We start from the raw sequence: 20,736 nt of genomic DNA, 5'->3' as shown, positions 1-20,736 counted from the left end.
CGAGCACTCTCTATTCCCATAGCTTCTGCTGAAAATATTATCTGAAGCTTCAGCTAGTGAAAAAACAATTACAATTAAGTGACATGATGTTCTGACAAGCGCATCCTCACAATTATCTTCCTAGAGTGGAATGTTGTTGGTGCACAAACAGTGGTTGTTGGGATGGGACAGGATTGTCCTGGGATTGTGCGGATAGTTTATGTAATCAGTACACTGAAAAAAATAGGTCAGAAAGATTTTTATTATGTACAGGTACAGAAAAAATGCTTTTGCAACTTTTTGAGCAAATCAGAGGTACCTCACTGTGTTAATTAATATGATAATTGCCCGAGCAATAATAATAAAAAAAAAAACTTTACATGGTAGCTCAAATAAAAACAGCAAATTTCTGATCCAATAATACAATTACCATTATATCCAGATTTTAGCATTATGCGTTGCTGTTCTTCCTTGGTCTAAGCAGAGGCCATTTTTAAGCTTCTATTTTAGTTTCTAACAAAGTCCACTTTTAAGCCCTCCTTAAGAAAACAGCATGGAAACAGACCATTCAAGTGGTGTTTTTCAGTATGAAAGAACATGGCTGAGTCTGCTGAAGCAGCACAGACCAAATGTGGATTGAGAGAGCAAATCTTGCACAGAAGAAAACAGGTAAGAGATATGTCTGGCAGCGCATTGAGATATCACTTATTCTGCAAAAAGAAGGCGTGTGCCCTAATAAGAGGGTGAAAGCCACTTCAGGGCTGGTGTTAAAGTGACTGTTAAGGGGAGGGAGCTTAGAGAGTTCTGGAAAAACTTCTGGAATTAAAAAGTGAAATTGAAGATTTCAAAAGTTGGATGAATTCCTTCATTTCCAGTATACTCAGTAAATGCTTGAACTGCAACCTTTAGAATCTTGGTGACAACATTTAACCTTTAAAAAAGAAATAAAAGTCTTATCAGTGGGGAAAAACTCATAAAACACGAAGAAGGTCCAACGTTATCCTTGATCGAGGGATATCAATATTGAGTACTTTAACTTCCACTCTTTCTCCAGGGCCCAATCCGAGACTTCTTCTCTTCTTGGCTTTGGAAAGTTTTGTTTCTGTTATGTTCCTAATTGGAATCAATCCTGACTTACCAACACCAATATCAACAAAAACTCCAAAGAGAGTAGCATTCTCTACTTTTCCAGTCAGAACAGTGCCAATGCTCAAGTCTTCAAGACAAACTATGCTTCTCTTGAAATCAGGTTTATCAAAATCTGTCATAAAAAACAAGAGATGAAAATCAAGTTTCTGAAATAAGATATTGAAAAGACAACAGTACAATTAAACTTGTGCTGTGGATCACCTATAATAGGCAGTCTTCTACTTTTGGAAACTAACTGAAAGTAGCTCCAGGATTTCCAATACATTTTCATTTGCCTTTCATATAAGCATTACCTCTATCAGGCAATGGATTTTCTTCTATTTTGCTAGCCCCTTGGCTGGTCACTTAAAACAGTTTATACTATATGGAGAACCAGGTATAATGAAACCTATGGCAAGAGGCTACCCTAAGAGACCAACCAAAATTGGTTGCCTGATAGGGTTTATAACTAATGGCACACAGTATACTGAAGCCCTGTAAGCATTTTCTTGGGAGAAGGGTTTTCTCTTACAGGTGGTTCTTAGCACAGATTTATAATCATATACATGGTTATATTTTAGTGCACATAATTGTACATAGTAAAGTGAATATTCAACTGAGGTAGTCTGGTGATATCACTAAGCAAAAGGAAAGTCACTCAAATGGCTTATTCATACCACCATGCCTCTCAGATGGCCCTATATGCTCTCTACTCATTTATACCAGTTTGACACCAGTGTAAATCCACTAACTTCAAGGAAGTCACTCCTCATTTACACTGATGAGGGTGGAGAAGCAGACACATATACTTTTAAATGCACAATGCTGGTATATTCAAGCCTATATAGTACAGTATGTGGGAATGGACAGGACTTTTTTCCCCTCCTATTACTCACTTCTTATTTGCTGATCCTTCACCAAAACCTCTTTCCTTTTGAGCCACCTTGATACCTGCCCTTCCGCCCTCCCCTACAGCTGTCTTTCCTCTTCTTGATGCACTAAGCTTGATAGTTTAGCAGAAGTAATATACTCAATTTATCAGAGAGATTCTAAATTTCACAAAAGTTAGATTGTGATTTTAATTCCCCCCCCCCCGCTTTTGTCTTTAAAAACAAACAAACACAAGTTAAAGGCCTAAAGCCAAAGCTCACTGAATGGGAGTCTGTGCGACTGCAGTGCACTTTGGATAAGGCCCTAAAATATTACCCAGATTGGCGGTGGCATCAGTAGACCCTGCATGACATTTAAGTTTCCACTGAAGGAATGCACCTAATTACTTGAGTCCAAATCAGTTAATCCTTTTGTAATATTACACCGTGCAGAGGCATTTCAATGCAAAAAGAAACTAAATAGCTGCTCAGGGCCCTGGCAGGGATGAGACTGGGAGAAGCCATGGGAACCATTTAATGTTTAAAATGCTGCTTTTTGTTCCAGCCTGGCATGACCCAGTGTCTGCAGATTTTCCACAGTTACCTGACCAGCCATTTAACTGCTGCTCTAAGTTAGTTCTTTTGTGCAAAACTCTTGAGATGTACTCCCTGGGGAGTACCTTGGTTACTAGAACATTTAAAAATATATATTTTTAAATCATCTTCTTAGTTCCCATCCCCAAATAGTTTTTCCTGTTTCATGTTCTATTAAACTCATTGAGGAGCATTAAGCAGCCACCAATAGAGTATTTCAATTCAAACTGAGGGGAGCACTTTAGAAAACTAAACTACAAGAAACAAGATATAACAAACTAAAGAAAGGGGAAGTTAATAGTAATGAATATAATTCAGAAGCTAGGAATTGTTGAAAATTGATTGAGGAAGCAAAGAGACAAGGAGAAAACTATGGCCAGCAGAGGTAAGGAAAATAAGGAGTTTTTAATGTTTATCAAGAACAAAAGGAATCCTAACAATGTTATTGATCCATTATTAAATGGAAATGGTAGGAGTATCAATAATAATACAGAAAAGAAAGAAGTGATGTAGTCATATCATTTAACACTCTTTCCATTCCAGTAGCCTCTCAGGAGGATGTTAAACAGTAGATACTGAAGTGAGACATTTTTAAATCAGCAGGTCCAGATACCTTGCATCCAAGAATTTTAAAAGAGCTGTCTGAGGAGCAATCAGGACTGTAAATGTTGATTTTCAATAATACTTTGAACAATGGGGAAGTTCCAGAAGACTGTAAGAAAGCTAATGTTGTGTTAATATTTTAAAAAGGGTAAATAGGATGATCTGGGTAATTATAGGCCTATCAGTCTGACATTGATCCCAGGCAAGATAATGGAGGGACGGATATGGGACTTGATTAATCAAGTATTAAAGGAGGGTGATGAGGTTAATGAATCAACAATGATTTATGGAAAACAGATCCAGTCAAATTAATGTGATCTTTTCTGATGGGATTACAAGTTTGGTTGACAAAGGTAATAGTGTTGATGTCATATACTCAAACTTCTGTAAGGCGTTTGATTTGGTATTGCATGACATTTTAATTAAAAAAACTAGAAAGATATAAAATTAACATGGCACATATGAAATGGATTAAAAATGGTTAACTGATTAGATCTCAAAATGTAACTGTAAACAGGGAATCATCAATTAATGGGTATGTTTCTAGTGGAGTCCCACAGGGATCGGTTGTTGGCCCTATTTTATTAATGACCTGGAAGAAAACAAAATCTTCACAGATAAAGTTAGCTGATGACACAAAAATTGGGAGAATGGTGAATAGTGAAGAGGATAGCTCACTGACAGAGAAATCTGGATTGCTTGGTAAACTGGCACTAGCAATCCAGCTTTTTAATATGGCTAACTGTAAATATATACATCTAGGAATATAGGCCATACTTACAAGACAGGGAACTCTATCCTGGGACTCTGAAAAAAATTTGGGGATCATAATGGATAATCAACTGAACATGAACTCCTAGTCTGATGCTGTGGCCAAAAGGACTAAGGCAATCCTTCAACGCATAATAAGGGGAATCTCGAGTAGGTGCAGAGAGCTTATTTTACCTCTGCATTTGCCAATGGTGTGACCATTTCTGGAATATTGTGTCCAGTTCTGGCACCCACAACTCAAAAAGGATGTTGATAAATTGGAGTGGATTCAGAGAAGAGCAATGAGAATGATGAAAGGATTAGAAAACATGTCTGATAGTGAAAGACTCATGGAGCTCAATGTATTTAGCTTAACAAAGAGAGGGATAAGGGGTGACTTGATCACTGTCTATAAGTTCCTATGTGGGGAGCAAAATTAAACAGTAGCAAGCCACCAGGAACAGGTGGTATCATCCATAAGTCCTGAAGGAACTCAAATATGAAATTCCAGAACAATTTAACCTATTGTTTAAATTAGCCTCTGTACCAGATGACTGTCAGATAGCTAATGTAAGGCTGATTTTTAGAAAAGGCTCCAGAGGCGATCCTGGCAATTATAGACCACTAAGCCTAACTTCAGTACCAAACTGGTTGAAAATGTAGAATAGAATTATCAGACACATAGATGTACGCAATATTTTGGGAAAGAGTGAACATGGCTTTTGTAAAGGAAAATCATTCCTCACTAATCTAGTAGAATTTTTTGAGGAGGTCAACAAACACGTGGACAAGGGTGATCCAGTGGAAATAGTGTGCTTGGACTATCCAAAAGCCTTTTACAAGCTCCCTCACCAAAGGCTCTTAAGCAAAGTAAGTTGTCATGGGATAAAAGGGAAGGTCCTCTCATGGATCAGTAACTGGTTAAAAGATAGTAAACAAGGGTAGGAATAAATGGTCAGTTTTCACAGTGGAGAGAGATAAAGAGTGGATTTCCCCAAGGATCTGTACTGGGACCACTGCTATTCAACATATTCATAAATAATCTGGAACAAGGGGTAAACAGTGAGAAGGCAAAGTTTGCAAATGATACAAAACTACTCAAAATAATTAAGTCCAAAGCTGACTGCAAAGAGTTACAAAAGGATCTCATAAAACTGGGCAACTGTGCAACAAAACAGCAGATTAAATTCAATGTTAAAAATTGAAAGTAATGCTCATTGGAAAATGTAATCCCAAATATATATACAAAATGTTGAGGTCTAAATTAGCTTTTACACTCAACAAAGAGATCTTTGAGTCATCATGAATAGTTCTCTGAAAACATCTGCTCAATATGCAGTGACAGTCAAAAAAAGCTAACAGAAGGTTAGGAACCATTAGGAAAGGGATAAGACAGAAAATATCATAATGCCACTATATAAATCCATGTTACGCCCACACCTTGAATACTGTATACAGTTCTGGTCGTTCCAGTTCAAAAAAGATATGTTAGAATTGGAAAATGTACAGAAAAGGACAACAAAAATTATTAAGGAAATGGAACAGCTTCTGTATGAGAAAAAGTTAAAAAGACAGGGACTTCAATTTAGAAAAGAGATGACTAAGGGGGGATATGATAGAAGTCTGTAAAATCATGAATGGTGTAGATAAAGTGAATAGGGAAGTGTTATATACCCTTCACATAACACAAGAACAAAGGATCACTGAATGAAATCAATAGGTAGCAGGTTTAAAAACAAAGGAAGAACTTTTTCACACAACGCACAGTTAACCTGTGGAATTCTTTGCCATGGGATGCTGTGAAACCCAAAAGAATAACTGAGTTAAAAAAATTTAGATAAGTTCATGAAGGATATGTCCATCAATGACTATTAGCCAAGATGGTCAGGAACACGAACACATGCTCCCCATGTGTCCTTAAACAGCTAACTGCCAGAAGCTGGGAGTGTACAACAGGGGATGGATCACTTGATAAATTGCCCTGTTCTGCTAATTCCCTCTGACGCATCTGGTACTGCTATTGTCAGAAGACAGGATACTAGGCTTGACGGACCACCTGTGTGACCCAGTATGGCCATTCTTATCTTCTTAAGGCATACATTTTTAACAATGGGTTAGTTCAGTTCAAAAAATTTTAATAATGAGTTAGTTCAATTCAAAACAAACAAAATTCCTATCTATATTAAGAAAACCATTTCTGAGCACGATTGCTACTAACACAGTTTCCAGGCACAGGCCTTGTCTACTACAGATTGTTCCAAAAATCTTCCATCATTATACTACCATTCGTGCATTAAAATCTGAATGTTTGCATTAAGACTGTCATTTATTTTGGTGTTGAGTAACACAATGTATTTTTACATTTATGGCTAGATATTCCATTTCACTGAAAATTAGACATTAGAGGTCCAGAATTAAATTACTACAAGATAGGAAATGGGTTTCCAGGATCATTAGTGGGCTGCATTTATAAATAACTATAATGAAGCCATGAAGAAAAACAATGAATGTTGAGAGAGTGGAAATATATTTTTCTCTTTTAACATCAGTCTACTATTTATTATTACACGCCTGTATTTTTGTTGCCTACCTTTATCTCTTGCAGTTGTGAGAGGACAGAGCGTATCCACTGTAAGGTTCATTGAACAATTGCACCTCCTGATATAGCCGCCTCCACTCCTACGTCTTCCTCACTCTCCCCCACCCTAAACTGTTTTGCACTGCTGTGAAGATCTAACCAGTGTGGGTCATGAGCCATGTACTCCAATTAAACTTTTCTCCGAGGAGTGTGTGACCCAAACTTCTAATAAATCAGACTTTTATATTACTATTCCATAGATCTTTATTACTAGTGTTTTTAGTCGTCTCATGCTTCTCCCACAATAGCCAACAGTAGATTTAATCAGTATAGTCAACATATTACAACTGTCTTATCTGTTAAAAGCCATGCAGCCCACCTTCCTATGGCTCAAAAGGTCATGATTTAAGACAGGATTCACACTCCTTAATTACCGAGCCAGCAAATACTATCTGACTGACTGCATGCTGTAGTACATTCTTCTCTGTTCGACAGGATGACGGGAGGGAGTCAGTTGACCTACACATCCACTAAATCTACTGCTAGCTTAGAAGAAAACTTGCAGTTTAAAAATAAAACCCAGAACATTCTAAATTCCAGTCTACAACAAAACTACCTTTATAAAGCAAAGCATTCAGTTTTTACCTGTTCGGATGTCAAAGCCTTCAGGTTGAGTCAGACCATCAATGATTATTTGCAGTGTATGTACTGTTGTATTTAGTGTTTTTGCCGTTCCTTCTATTCCTTCTTTTTGAATTACAGCATTTACTTTTTGTTGCATATCAGGTTTTCCTATATCATTTGGGTTTCCTCCAATGAAAGTTAAAAACCTTGAGAATTAAAACAAAAAAGACAATAACCTGTAAGATCATTAGAGATATTTATATAGTCATCAGTGAGGATTGAAATCTTGCCAAGTTTAAAGTTCAAACTATTTTTGAACTCTTACATGCACAAAAACATCTTGTTTTAAAAAGTAACAGTAAGAAAAGCTTATTTCTTTCATCTTAGCATAACTCAAACATTCTGCACTTCTCAATTCACTTTCAGGCTGAGGCCAAGCATGTAAAGTTTGAGTCTAAAAGAACTTTTTCTGAAGGATATGAATAATTGAATACAAGGTTCAGAATACAATCCACTTCTCAGGCTTAACTTTAGGACTTGCTATCCATGAACCCTATTATTTCCAAAATGATTTCCTAGATTCATGATGATTCATTTTATCCCAAAATTAATTAGTTACAGAAAAAATGCAATTTACTATGAACACTCCTTCAAAAAGTGAAAATTTCATCATTTTGTAATTCTTTTAATGTGACTTTTAATTAATTCAATTAAAACGAAAATAGAGTGAAGATAAGATAATATTTGCAAATCTTACAGAAGTACAAAGAATCTTTTCTGGTTCTGAATTTTATAATTTAAAGAAGAGGATGAAAAAGCTTTACAAAATAATCTGTTGTCTATGAGCTACATATAAAAGTTGGCCAGTTATAATTAAGTGTTCAGATATTAACAGAATAAAGTCACACAAGGGTCACTATTTGACTGATGTATTTCTTAGTCCATCAAATCAAGAAACTGCATATGTTGGCTTAATTATCTAAAACTGAAAGTAAATATATTATATTCAGTAATAAAGATACAAACACCCTGACCATAGTTCTTGGGTTTTGAATACACAATGCACAACAGCATAGTTAGTTTATATGCATAGATATTGAAGGGAATTAGCTGATGAATATGCTCACAAACAAAGCATACATTTTTATGCTGTGTCTTACATAACATTTATTTTAGCAGTGACAATGGCTAAATATCCTCATACCAATAACAGGATGAGAAATTCTAAACGAGCGGTCTTTAAATACTTTTTCTATTATGAAAAATAATGGAATATTATGTTTATAAAATGAAGCAATCTGTCCTTTTCTTAAAACTATTCACCACAGATGTTTTTTAATTGCCTAGTCTTGGTGTTCAGTAAATAGACTTTTTTCACCAAATAGTACTCTACTAGTTCAGGATTCACATGGGGTTTGATTATGCCTGTCCTTTATGAAGTTGCACACTAGGGCAATGGGAAGGAACATGAAGACTTCCTCTTCCCTGGCATGTTCTTCATAGCAGCCAGGCACAACTGCAGTCCTTGCGCTCAAGGAATCACAGGGGTCTGCTCCCTCCACTCTCCACCCCCAGGGTTCATGGCCCTATCCCACACCTCTGCACCAACCTGTAGAACAGAACCTGCACATAGGATGGAGGAAGAATCCGAATATGCTGCACTCCACAAAGTGGTGTAGTAACAGGTACATCCCCTGCACAACAGGGAGCTATAGGAAGCAGTCCACCTCCCCACCCCCAAGATAATGCAACTGGTGATGGTGTGGGTTGTCTGGACTGATGGGGTAAAGAAAGGTAGTAGCTCTTTTAATGGTTCCATTCCCCTTGGGAGTTGGATGGGAAGGCATTACTTGAGCTGGTGGGGAGGCCGGTAGGGCTCAAGTAAGCCACTGGCCCTGAACACCTGTGGGAAGGTATATAAACTCAATCTCCCCTTGCACCCAGATGAGCACCACATATCCCTGGGGTTTGTAGTCTGCTGCTGACATAGTGCAAGTCACCTTTTTTGGGACTGGAAAGGAATTTTTCCCTCACTGCCAGATTGACCAGGGCTGGATGGTTGGTGGTTTTTTTTTTTTTTTTTTTTTTTATGGCCTTACACACAGCAGCTCAGGGACCCTGGGGTAAGTCAGGAAGTAAGGTTTTAGTTGTCACAACTTAGCAGGTGTCCAGTGTAGGAGTTATTTCATAGGGGGTCTGGTTCCCTCGTAACTGGAACTGGAAATGAAGTTAGGGAAAGGCATACCCTAAAGAAGCTGGGAACAGGTTTGGGCTCCTAACATCTGGTACAGTGAGGAGACAATGGCCTTTCCCCAGCCCCATAACAAGGTGCGGGCGCTGGGGACCAGCTGTGGAGGGTCGGGGGGACTGATGGCAGTCCTACAATAGGTAGAAAAGATTAAGGATGGAATCATGATCAGCACTGTATGAATTATTGCCATATAGTTCCCAGATGAATTAAGTTAATAAAGTTGTGGCCTAATTAAACCACATTCCTTGCATCTTGTCTTTCTTCCCGCATGTCTGGGACAATGCATTCTGGCACTCCCCTGCAGCTGTAACCTCCACTCTGCTCCCAGTGCAGGGGCTGTGCCTTAAAGGCACAATTGAGATAAGTATTTTGTTCAGCATGAAGTATTATTTTTCTTCTACCGGAGGGGGTCTACTTGACAATATAATGGATAGCTCTCCTCTTATGTGGCCTATCTTTGTATCTTTGTCTAGTTTTCTGCCATTAAGATAAGCTAATGTGTGAATCACTGACTTCCTCCCTTGAAACCAAAGACACTGCACTTCTGATGATGCAACTGAATGTGCCCTCTGTTCAACTGCTATTAGTGCATGCTTTTGTGTTCATGGTACAGCTACATCATTTTCAGAGGGGGGTTGAAGAGATAAATATATCTCAATCTAATTACTATACAATGTTGCAAATCTTAAATTGATATTAATCATGGGAATGACTTATTTTCTCTTTCAGAAAATGAAAACAAAGGAATATTAATAAAGGTAAAATGGCCTCACTGAAGTTAGTGGCTAAACTCCCATTGACTATTCCCAATTCTTCTATTGATTTACTATGTGACATGGCCAGTGTCTCCCTCTCAGCTGAAATGTGGATAATGTCCCCTACTTCACAGAGGTAGCTTAAGCAAAGGGATACTGTGGGTTTATAAATTATATTCCTAAATTATTTTTTTTTCTAGATTCAAGTAACACCTAAGATTATTACATCTGAAAATTATTAGATAAAGTTATTTTCTGTATTTTTCAGGTTATTTTTGCCTTTGATAGCACTTTGAGTATAGTCAATTTCACAGCTTCCCGCCTGTAGTCAGTGTCAATCAGCTTCCCCTCTTCATGTGGCTCTTTCACACAGTAACAAGGGAGAGAAAAGCATAAAACAAACAAAAACAAACAAACAAAAACAAATTTGAAAATGTGGCTGCAAAACCACTAAAACCAAGAATTCAGTGACAGGCACTGGCCCCTGAATCCCCGTTAATTCATTTTAACGTAATCAACAGATTTCAACTTTTGGTGTCACTTTACTATTTCTAAAGCATTTTAACTGGCTGGATAACAACGTAAAGTATCAAAGCAAATGCAATTTTTATCAGCATCATTATTGTTATTCTCGTAAGCATACCGGTATTTCTTTAAACCAATTGTAATTGTTATCCAAAAGAAGGGCTGTATCTAAAAGAAGCAGCACTACCAAGATGAAAAAGGACATGTACTATTCTCCTTCTACCTGAAAAGAACATTAATGGGGCTGTACAGACAATACTGAAAATGTGTGTAGGTCTGTGCAGTGTGCTGTGCACAGCACAGCTGAGAGAGAGCTGCTGACTGTTAAGTGCTGAAAGATGGACAATGCCACACCAGAACACCAGTGGCAGGCAACAGCTGCCTGAGCTTTGACTGACATGGCAGATGTAACATGACAATCCCTACAAACAGCCAGCCTCCTGACTCAATGTTCTAAATAATATATGCTTCACAAAGCAGACCTATAAACAAGTCTGCTGACATTCGTGCACTTGGCTTTATTTTACCAGAAATGGAAATTCAGCTTGAGTACCTTCAAGTAACATTTTTTCACCATTAGAATGTCACAGAAGTGCATTCATATTGTAAATCAATAACAGGGCACATTTCACTGTTAATAAATGTAACCACATGGAACGTTCACAGATGTACAAAAAATTATGTACAGATCTTTCAAATGTGTGGATAATGTAATCAGGATGTAGAGTATTGTGTGCAGATTTTGGGGAAGAAAAACAGTTTGTAAGAAATAGGACTCTGAGTAAGCCCAGGAGCCTGATCCTTAAATCCTTATTCACACAAGTAATTTTTGGTTTTGGAATCCCATTGAAGATAATGGACTACTTGAATGAATAAGGCTTACTCATATGAGTGGCGATGGTAGGAGTCAGGTCCTAAATTACCAATCATAGTTATCTGAATCATTTAATACTGCTAAGGTCATGAACAGCAATTTGGTTTCAGTTCAGGAAGGTACTGAAGCAGATGCCTAACTTTAAGTATGAGACTTACCACGGACATCAATGGAACTGCTCACGTTCTTAAAGTTATGCAACTGTTTCAGTACCTTCCTGAACTGGGGGTCTTTTCAGAGGAACTTGTCTTTGCCTAAATTCCTTTCATTAGCAGGTCATAATACTGACAGCTATGACAAAACTAGGATCTCTGTAGTATTATAAAAATGCCCAACACCAAAAAAATATTAGCATCTTCAATAGAAACAATAAAATTATGATTTTAGAGATTCTCAATCCTTTAGGTCCTGATAAGAAACTAGATGCTAAAATATTTCCATATAAAGATATTACTTAGTGATTATAGTGATTACAGATGTAATTTTTAAAAAGAGACTGCTTAATCTGGTTATATATTTCATATATCATTTTTCACTCAAACATGTGTGCCTTGAGGGCATTTAGAACAAAAATCAATATAAAGCACAAAGCTCTTGCTCAGCAGTAATGCATTATATTGATCATCAATATTTTTAAATGTCATTGCTTAAGAACAAAGTTAAATGCTCTCTTATTTAGAAAACTTTCTTAGGGTTACAGCAAGGTCAGAAACACTATAGTCAGAAAAGAAAGATTATGATATGGTTAGAAAAAATAAGAATAGACTGTGTGACAAGCAACTTCCCTTACTACGGTTTTAGTTATGTTAAACACTTAATCTGGATGATACTATCTTTGACATCATAATTTTAACGAGTTTGATAGTTCCAGTTCTGCAAGAAAGCAAACTATAGACTTCATAATAAACAAAATCTCCCCTCCTCTAAGTATTTTCTTTTGTATGCATGAGTAAAGTAACAAGTTGTAATTAATAGTTAAAATATAGTTTAGCAACAGCTATCATCTCTCTCTAAAAACCCAATAATGTTTAAAAAGTTCCACAAAAATTGACATGTGAAAGGTGAGATTCTTCATAACTTTGATCAATCTTATAAAGTAGGATATATTGCTCCCCTCCGTCCTCAGATATTGATTGTTTGAGTTAATGATGAATCCTTTTCATATAAAGGAATGTCAACAGAGGTAAAGCTACCAGAATCTTATTTTTTTTAAAAAATCAAAACTGCAGGAGGTTAGCACATACTACCATGAATTTCTACAGCAAGCTTTCATTTCTACAGCAGCCTTTGGGATGTTACAGAACATGCAGAAAATGGTCATGGCTAAGTCACTGATGTTTTTATTTAATACATAATTTCATCCATCTTACTCAGATAAAGTAAAAATGTAGCATAGATGTAACAAATAAGCACATCATGTTCTCTTAACATACACATCTGCATAAAATTATAACACAGACTTTGCAGTGCTTAAAGAAAATGCACATTTCTGAACAGAATGCAAAGATCGTTAGAAAAAGCAACAATTATTTCCAACAGAGTTGCAGTGCATTTAAAAACTATTTTTAAACAAGAAGAAGCTTCTTTGTGATATACAGTAGTTCTTAAAGCTACATAAGGGTTTTAGTCACAGTCATTCTGTTTTATGTAATCATTTCCAGCAACATGACCTAAGAGCTGAGAGTACTGGGTTCATTACATGAAAGCAACATGATATGCCATTAATTCTTGTCATAGTGCACACATGAATTAATGGTGATGCAACACTATCACTTCTAAAACATAACTTTGTATTAGCATGTGCATAGTTAGATAGAATGCATATATTTGCCAGCACCAAATAAAAGTTAAACTATATGGACCAAATGAGTTATAAATATCTAATAATAGTTTAAAGTAAAAAAAAAAAAACATTATTAATTTATAAAGCAAATTAAAGATTTTTGTAGTGTTGCTACAAAAGAACATAACAATATAAATCCTTAATATTTCAACTGTCTTGGATTATATAAATGTCATGAACTATTTGTGTACTATTCTAAGCTAACTGGTTGCCGAGTCCAAATTAATTTCCAAATATATATGAAAATATATAAATGGGTTAGACAAACACTCTGGTCTGACTATTTAACAGGTCTTGATATTTATATCTATATATTAATTAGGGCTGTGAAGCAATTAAAGCAATTAATCGCACCGTTAAACAATAATAGAATACCATTTATTTAAATATTTTTTGAAAATGTATAAAACATCCAATATATTGATTTCAATGACAACACATAATATAAAGCCCACTTTATATTTTTTTCTGATTACAAGTATTTGCACTGTAAAAAAAACAAAAGAAATTGTATTTTTCAATTCACCTAATACAGTACTATAGTGCAATCCCCCCTATCATGAAAGTTGAACTTACAAAGTTCAAAAATACAAAAATAACTGCATTCTAAAATAAAACAATGTAAAACTTTAGAGCCAGCAAGTCCAGTCTGTCCTACTTCTTGAAATATATGAAATATATGGCAGAATACAGGTAAAACAGAGCAAGGGACATACAGTAACTCCTCACTTTACGTTGTAGTTATGTTTCTGAAAATGCGACTTTAAGCGAAATGATTATAAGCGAATCCAATTTTCCCATAAGAATTAATGTAAATGAGGGGGTTAGGTTCTAGGGAATTTTTTCCACCAGACAAAAGACTATATTATATATATATACACACACACAGTATAAGTTTTAAATAACAATTTAATACTGGCACACAGTGATGATGATTGTGAAGCTTGATTGAGGTGGAGGAGTCAGAGGGTAGGATATTTTCCAGGGAATGCCTTACTGCTAAATGATGAACTAGCAATTGGCTGAGCCTTCAAGGGTTAACTCTCACACTCTACAAGGCAGCAGGAATGGAGGGAGGGGAGACAGCATCGCAGACAGAGACACACACCTTGTGTGTGTGAGAGAGAGATGCGCATTTCCCCTTTAAGTACACTGCCTTGTTAATTTGATCAGCTTGCTGAGACCACAGCTGCTGCCAGCTCCCTCTGTCCTCAGCCCTGTCGTGTGTCCTCCCTGCTCTATAGAAGATGGGGTAAGCTGGGTGCAGGAGCAGGGGAACACCCTGACATTAGCCCCCCTCTTCCTCTCCTCCCCCCCGCACAACAAGCAGGAGTCTCGGCGAGCAGCTCCAAGGCAGAGGGCAGGAGCAGCACATGGCAGTGGGGGGAGGGAAAGCTGCAATTGCTAGCCTGCTGGGCAGCCGTTGCACAGGGAACTTAGGGGAGCGGGGAGCTGATGGGGGCTGCCGGTCCACCCTGGTTCCAAGCCCCCACCAGCCAGCTGCAACGGGCTGCTCTTCCTGCAAGGAGTGGACAAAGCAGGCGGCTGCCAAACGATGTTAGAAGGGAGCACTGCACAACTTTAAACGAGCATGTTCCCTAATTGATCAGCAACATAACAACGAAACAACGTTAACCGGGACGACTTAAAGTGAGGAGTTACTGTACAATTCTCCCCCAAGGAGTTCAGTCACAAATTTAATTAACACATTATTTTTTTAACAAGCGTCATCAACATGGAAGCATGTCCTCTGGAATGGTGGCCAAAGCATGGAGGGGCATACGAATGTTTAACATATCTGGCACATAAATGTCTGCTACAAAAGTGCCATGCAAATGCCTGTTCTCACTTTCTGGTGACAGAGGGCAGCATTATCTCCTGTAAATAGAAACTAATGTGTTTGTGTTAGCGATTGGCTGAAAAAGTAGTACTGAGTGGACTTGTAGGCTCAGAAATTTTACATTGTTTTGTTTTTGAGTGCAGTTATGTAACAAAAAAAAATCTACATTTGTAAATTGCACTTTCATGACAGAGATTGCATTACCGTACTTGTATGAGGTGAACTGAAAAATACTATTTCTTTTGTTTATCATTTTTACAGTGCAAATATTTATAATAAAAAATAATATACACTTTGATTTCAATTACAACACAATACAATATACATGAAAATGTAGAAAAACATCTAAAATATTTAACACATATCTATTGGTATTCTATTGTTTAACGGGGCGATTAAAACTGTGATTAATTGCAATTAAAACTGCGATTAATTGCTATTAATTTTTTTAATCATGATTAATTTTTTTGAGTTAACTGCAATTAATCAACAGTCCTAATATTTATATATAGATATGTAGCCCCTAAACATTAAGATAATTTATTATACATTAAAAATTATGTATCTGAGAAATAACTTTTAATTGAAATAAACAACTATTGGTATAGTTATTATACCGTACCGTAGGTAGGTCGCTAATACACTGTAGTTACATTGTAGTTATGCTTTTTGACCCTATAATTACCGCACTTTCACTAAATAGATATCAAGGATAACTACATGACATAGAGCAATTACTATTTAAATACAGTATTGTTAATACATGTATTTCTAGAATCCAAGTGCATTATGTATGATACTAAATAGATAATAAGTTTCAGTCATGTAGTTGATTAGTGGTTATTAATTATTCAAAAAGCACAATCACAATAACTACTTTAGCTGGAACAAAACTCCAATTATTTTCCTTCAAAACTTTTAGCTGCTTTTCATCCAACTTATAGACCTGAATGAAGTTTTTCAAATGTTGACAATTCAACGAAAAATATTACCTTTTTTGACCAGCTTTAGTAATTATATTGCAATTGCAGTGTAATTACAATCACTGTGATAAAATATACCCCAATAATAAGACTTGTAAAGTATATGTATGATGTAAAATATATATATGTATATTTTAAATGATATATGTTGAAGGCCAACATTTTCAAAAAGAGGGTCTCTATAACTAGTATTATTATTCGGGTACCTAAATGAGCAACCTGATTTACAAAAGTGCTGAGCATCCAGTGGCTACAATTGGCCCCAATTCAGCAAAGTACTTAAGCACTTGCTGAAGAAGGGCCATTCAGCATATTGGGAAACTCTGTATTTGATTCTCAGCACTTCTGTAAATCAAGATACTTATTTATGTGCCTAAATAAGGAAATATTAGTCTTCTATTTTGGAAAATATTGGCTTGAAAGTCTGTACCTTAAGGTTAGCAGCACTTATCATAAAGTGCATACTCTGCGTCATAATCTGCACTTTTAAGTTCCTAAACACAGGAGACTAATTGAATCGAAATGAAATCCGGGAGGAGGAGGGGGGCGGGGGAGGGAAAGAAGAGCACTTATTTTTCTTCTTAAACAACTGAGGGCACATTCACTGCACAATTTGGAAAGTCACAAAACGTTAGATGCTTTCTAGTTTAATTTGAAAAACCTTATTATTTATTACAGTACCATGCAAAATGTGCTACGCATTGTACAAAGAAATTGTAAGGGTGGTTCTCTGCCCGGGCTATTCCTTTTTGCATGAGAAAAATATTTTACAAAAAATTTATTGTATTAAAAAGTTATCATATGAAATTGTTTATTTTTAAACAAAATAAGCCAGCATTTATTATCCACTACCTCGATCCAAATTATTCAGCGGCACAAGTCCACATTACAGATTCATGACATACAAAATCATCAATTTTTAAATAATGTTTTTGAGGTACAGAAGTCCACCAACATTTAAAACCACTAATTTTCTTTTTCTGAAATATATTATTGCTTTAAAGACCAAGGAGGATTTTGTTGTTGTTTTTTTAAATTTGGTTTAAAAAGTGTTCCCAAGTGGAAACTCTGCTTGCCAAGTTTCAGACCAGAACCAATTTTACGGCTGATTTAGAAACCCCTGAAAAATAGGGGATTTCATAATGGAAATACTTAGGTAATCTTTACTAATAACAGCACAAACGGTGCTGATATAATTGATTTATGGCATTAATTTCTTAACTCAAAATCAGTACAATTGCTGTAAAAGAATTAGAAAACATTTTAATGATGATTTAATATGCTATACAGATTATCAAAACATTTTTTGTTCATAGTTTCATGCTATCAAAGCCTTGCTTTATGATCCATTCTAATCAACCATCAAAATATGTTCAAATATTCTGAATTAAAAAAAGAAAAGATAAAGAAATGGCCTTTTAGATCTTAAACCAAAGGAATTTCTGCCTAAGCCCGTCCTAGGCAGCATATTTCCCTGAAAAGCTGGGACTGTGTTTTAAGTTTCTGAAAAGTTTATTTATGAACACCAGCTTACAGTGACACATCCTCCTCCATACAATTAATACACCATGTACCAGGTATCCAGTTTCTGAAGACATATTGTAAAAGAACTGCTAGGAAAATTAAGGAAACATTTAGGAAGTCCTAAAGAAGTTAGAACCAGGTAACTGTCATATGCCTATAATCTGAGACTTTAGAAGGAAAAGGCAACATTTCTTATCATGGTATCCATCTACTGGACTGAGTTGGTTTCTAATCATTAAATGTAAACTTTAAAAAAATAGCATATATGTATCCCATGGAAAATACTCATTGATAAGGATACGATTCAGTCACTGAAGTCACAGATTCCACGAATTTCCGGGACCTCCATGACTTCTTCTGAGCAACTGTCAACTCCGGGGCTGCCAGAACAGCTTATCGGCGGTCAGTCCCAGGGCTGCTGGAGCAGCGGGGAGGTAGTGGGAGGGGGGCAGGGGATGTGGCACTGGAACAACTGACCGGCGGCCAGCCCCAGGACCACCGAACAGCTGACCGGCAGCCAGCCCCAGCACCGCTAGAGCAGCAGCGGGGCTGGAGCAGCTGCTAGCTCCGGCAGGGCTCTGTTTGTACCCCCCCTTGGTATTTTTAGTAAAAGTCTGGGATAGGTCGCTGTTTATTGTCCACAACCTGTCCCTGACTTTTACTAAAAGTACCCATTACAGAAGCTTAACCATACTCATTTTTAAAGACGGCAACCAGCATATGTATATGATGTACACAAACTGCAACATCTGGCATGCAGGTTATATTTCAGCGAGACTGACAATTTAGGAATCTTGTGCCTCTGTTTATAAAAGGGGTTTAAAGACGTTGTTAGCATTATGCAAGTGGGAATCTCCTTTTGCAAATTATACAATTGTAAGACTTATGTCTAGTATAAGCTGATGTTACTTAATGTGGTTGGCTACATGCTGAGAGAGTTTTCTTTTAAATGTATTTACAAGATTGCTTAAACTAAAGATATATGCCTCAACGATATTTTGTGTATCTATAATGCTCTTTGTTATCAACACTCAGGTTTGGATTCAACAATAAACTTAATCATATGCTTAATATTAAGCACATACTTAAGTCTCATTGAAATGAAGTGTCTGAAGTTAAATGCTTTGCTGAATTGGGCCTCATCTGGGTGTTATTTTAAGATGTGATTATTTATGTTTAGGGCACATCTTTTACATTTGCTGAGGCAAGGGCTAGGGATGACTGTTACAAGAGTAGACTCAACAGCCAATGCCTGTTACGGAGTAGAATCAACAGCTAATGGGCAGTATCCCAGCTTTTATGTAACTGAATTTCACCCCCTAAGGAGCCTGCACTAAGGGCAGGAGATGATGCCCTGGGAGATGGTAACAGAAAATTTTGCTTTCCAGGGAGGGAGGCAGCAGAAGAAAGGTGGATTTCCCTATCTCTACTTTCTGCCAGTGAACATTTGCTTCTGTGCTCTTTCAATTTCCTCCCTGGTTTGCATAGTTCCGATTCCATTAGGGGGACAACACCCCATTTTCCAAAACAGGGTGACTACAGGAAGGAGGTAGAAATTCAGTTAATTGGCACAGTGTCCCACCCTTTGCCAGTACAGTGAAAAGAACTGTTGGATTCCATTTTATAATGCAATACTCAGAATAAGTATATTTATCTTACAGAGTGTGAGAAGTCTTGTGACATTGCTGTTTTGTTTACTTCATGGCAGAATTCCCAGAAGCATCCCTGTTACTCTTGCAGGTTGTTCTACCGAACAACAAGATTGACCTCTAGCTGCATATGGGAAAAAAAACCTTACTCACTTCTACTGGGGAAAAACACAGTTGCGGTGAAATGAATTTCAGTTTTATAGACAAATTAAACCACTCATTTTAATCCTCATCCAATGTTCTCAATGGCTCTAGTGCACATTAGGAATTTATCATACAAAAATAAACCATGAAAATGTTTCTGATCTATAGCAGAGTTCCAAAGTTTTTCGAAACGATCAACATCTTTAAAAACAAAATTAGTTTCCAGGCAATGACTCTGATTGACTTCAACAGGGCTACTCGTATCAGTAATGCAAGCAGAATTTAGTCCATTATGTTTCAGTTGCTTTTTCATGAACATTCATTCAGCAATGAAGAATTATGCCCTCCATGTGATCCAGAGCTCACTCAGTCACTGAGACTATTTCCATTGACGTCAAGGGGCATTGGATCAGGCCCCATATACTTAACCAATGTTGAAGTTTGAAGTATTAGTAGAATTTTATCCTTAAACCAAATTTACCCAACAAACCAGAATGAGTCTAGAAAAGCTGTTTCATGAATTCTGCTTAATTACACAGGTTATAAGCTATTTTTAAAGTGCTGTTCTCTTTATAATCCTTCAAAATACAGATAAAGAAAAAAATTATAAACAATAATATTTAAACTGTATTAAAGTTGTGACGTAATTTGCCAGAAGGCAGGAAATTCAGTTTACACTCTATCCTAAGGTCATGAGTGTCAATTTTAATATTATATTTCCTTTATCAATTTTCTGCAGAACTATAACTTTTCTCTCAAGTGTAGCTATCTACAGTCAATAATATTGTTCATCTGAATGAAACCTTTAGGAAGTGCCTATTGCATCCAGCTACATCACATTAGCAAAAGGCACTGCCAACCTTTAGGATAAACTCAAATAAAGGGGAATTGGTATTAAAAGCTGGTTACAAACAATTTACAGATATCGTTATTATTGCATTTTTACCTTCATGTTATGGGTGAGTACTTGTTCACATCTAGTTTACCCAGGAGTTTTTCTATCATTGACTGAAACTAAACGAAATAAATGGCTAATGTAACAACCATGCACTAGTCAGCAAAGTCAAGACTAATGCAATGCCTTCCCTGACTGGAAGTAATCCTAGGAATGGTTTCATTGTTCACTTTAAGTTACTTTAAGTTACCTACTTGGTTAATTCATTATCTTTCTTGTTCCTCACTTTAGTTAGATTCTCCATTTCTCCACACCTAAGCAACAGAAT

General features: G+C 36.6%; 1 protein-coding gene across 1 annotated transcript in view; it reads right to left on the bottom strand.

Annotated features, from left to right (window-relative positions):
- Positions 1 to 230: 230 nt before the first annotated feature.
- Positions 231 to 20,736, bottom strand: part of SRBD1 (S1 RNA binding domain 1) — a 232,938-nt gene continuing 212,432 nt past the window's right edge. The window contains exons 22-23 of the mRNA XM_034764426.1: positions 7,147 to 7,331; positions 231 to 1,240 (exon numbers count right to left, since the gene is read on the bottom strand). Coding sequence (XP_034620317.1) covers positions 951 to 1,240; positions 7,147 to 7,331 — 475 coding nt within the window. The 3' untranslated portion in view covers positions 231 to 950. The remainder of the gene's footprint in view (positions 1,241 to 7,146; positions 7,332 to 20,736) is intronic.

Source organism: Trachemys scripta, chromosome 3 (assembly GCF_013100865.1).
Source record: "Trachemys scripta elegans isolate TJP31775 chromosome 3, CAS_Tse_1.0, whole genome shotgun sequence".
Classification (NCBI taxonomy): domain Eukaryota; kingdom Metazoa; phylum Chordata; order Testudines; family Emydidae; genus Trachemys; species Trachemys scripta.
Note: the sequence above shows the minus strand (reverse complement) of the source record. Positions and strands in the feature narration are given on the sequence as shown.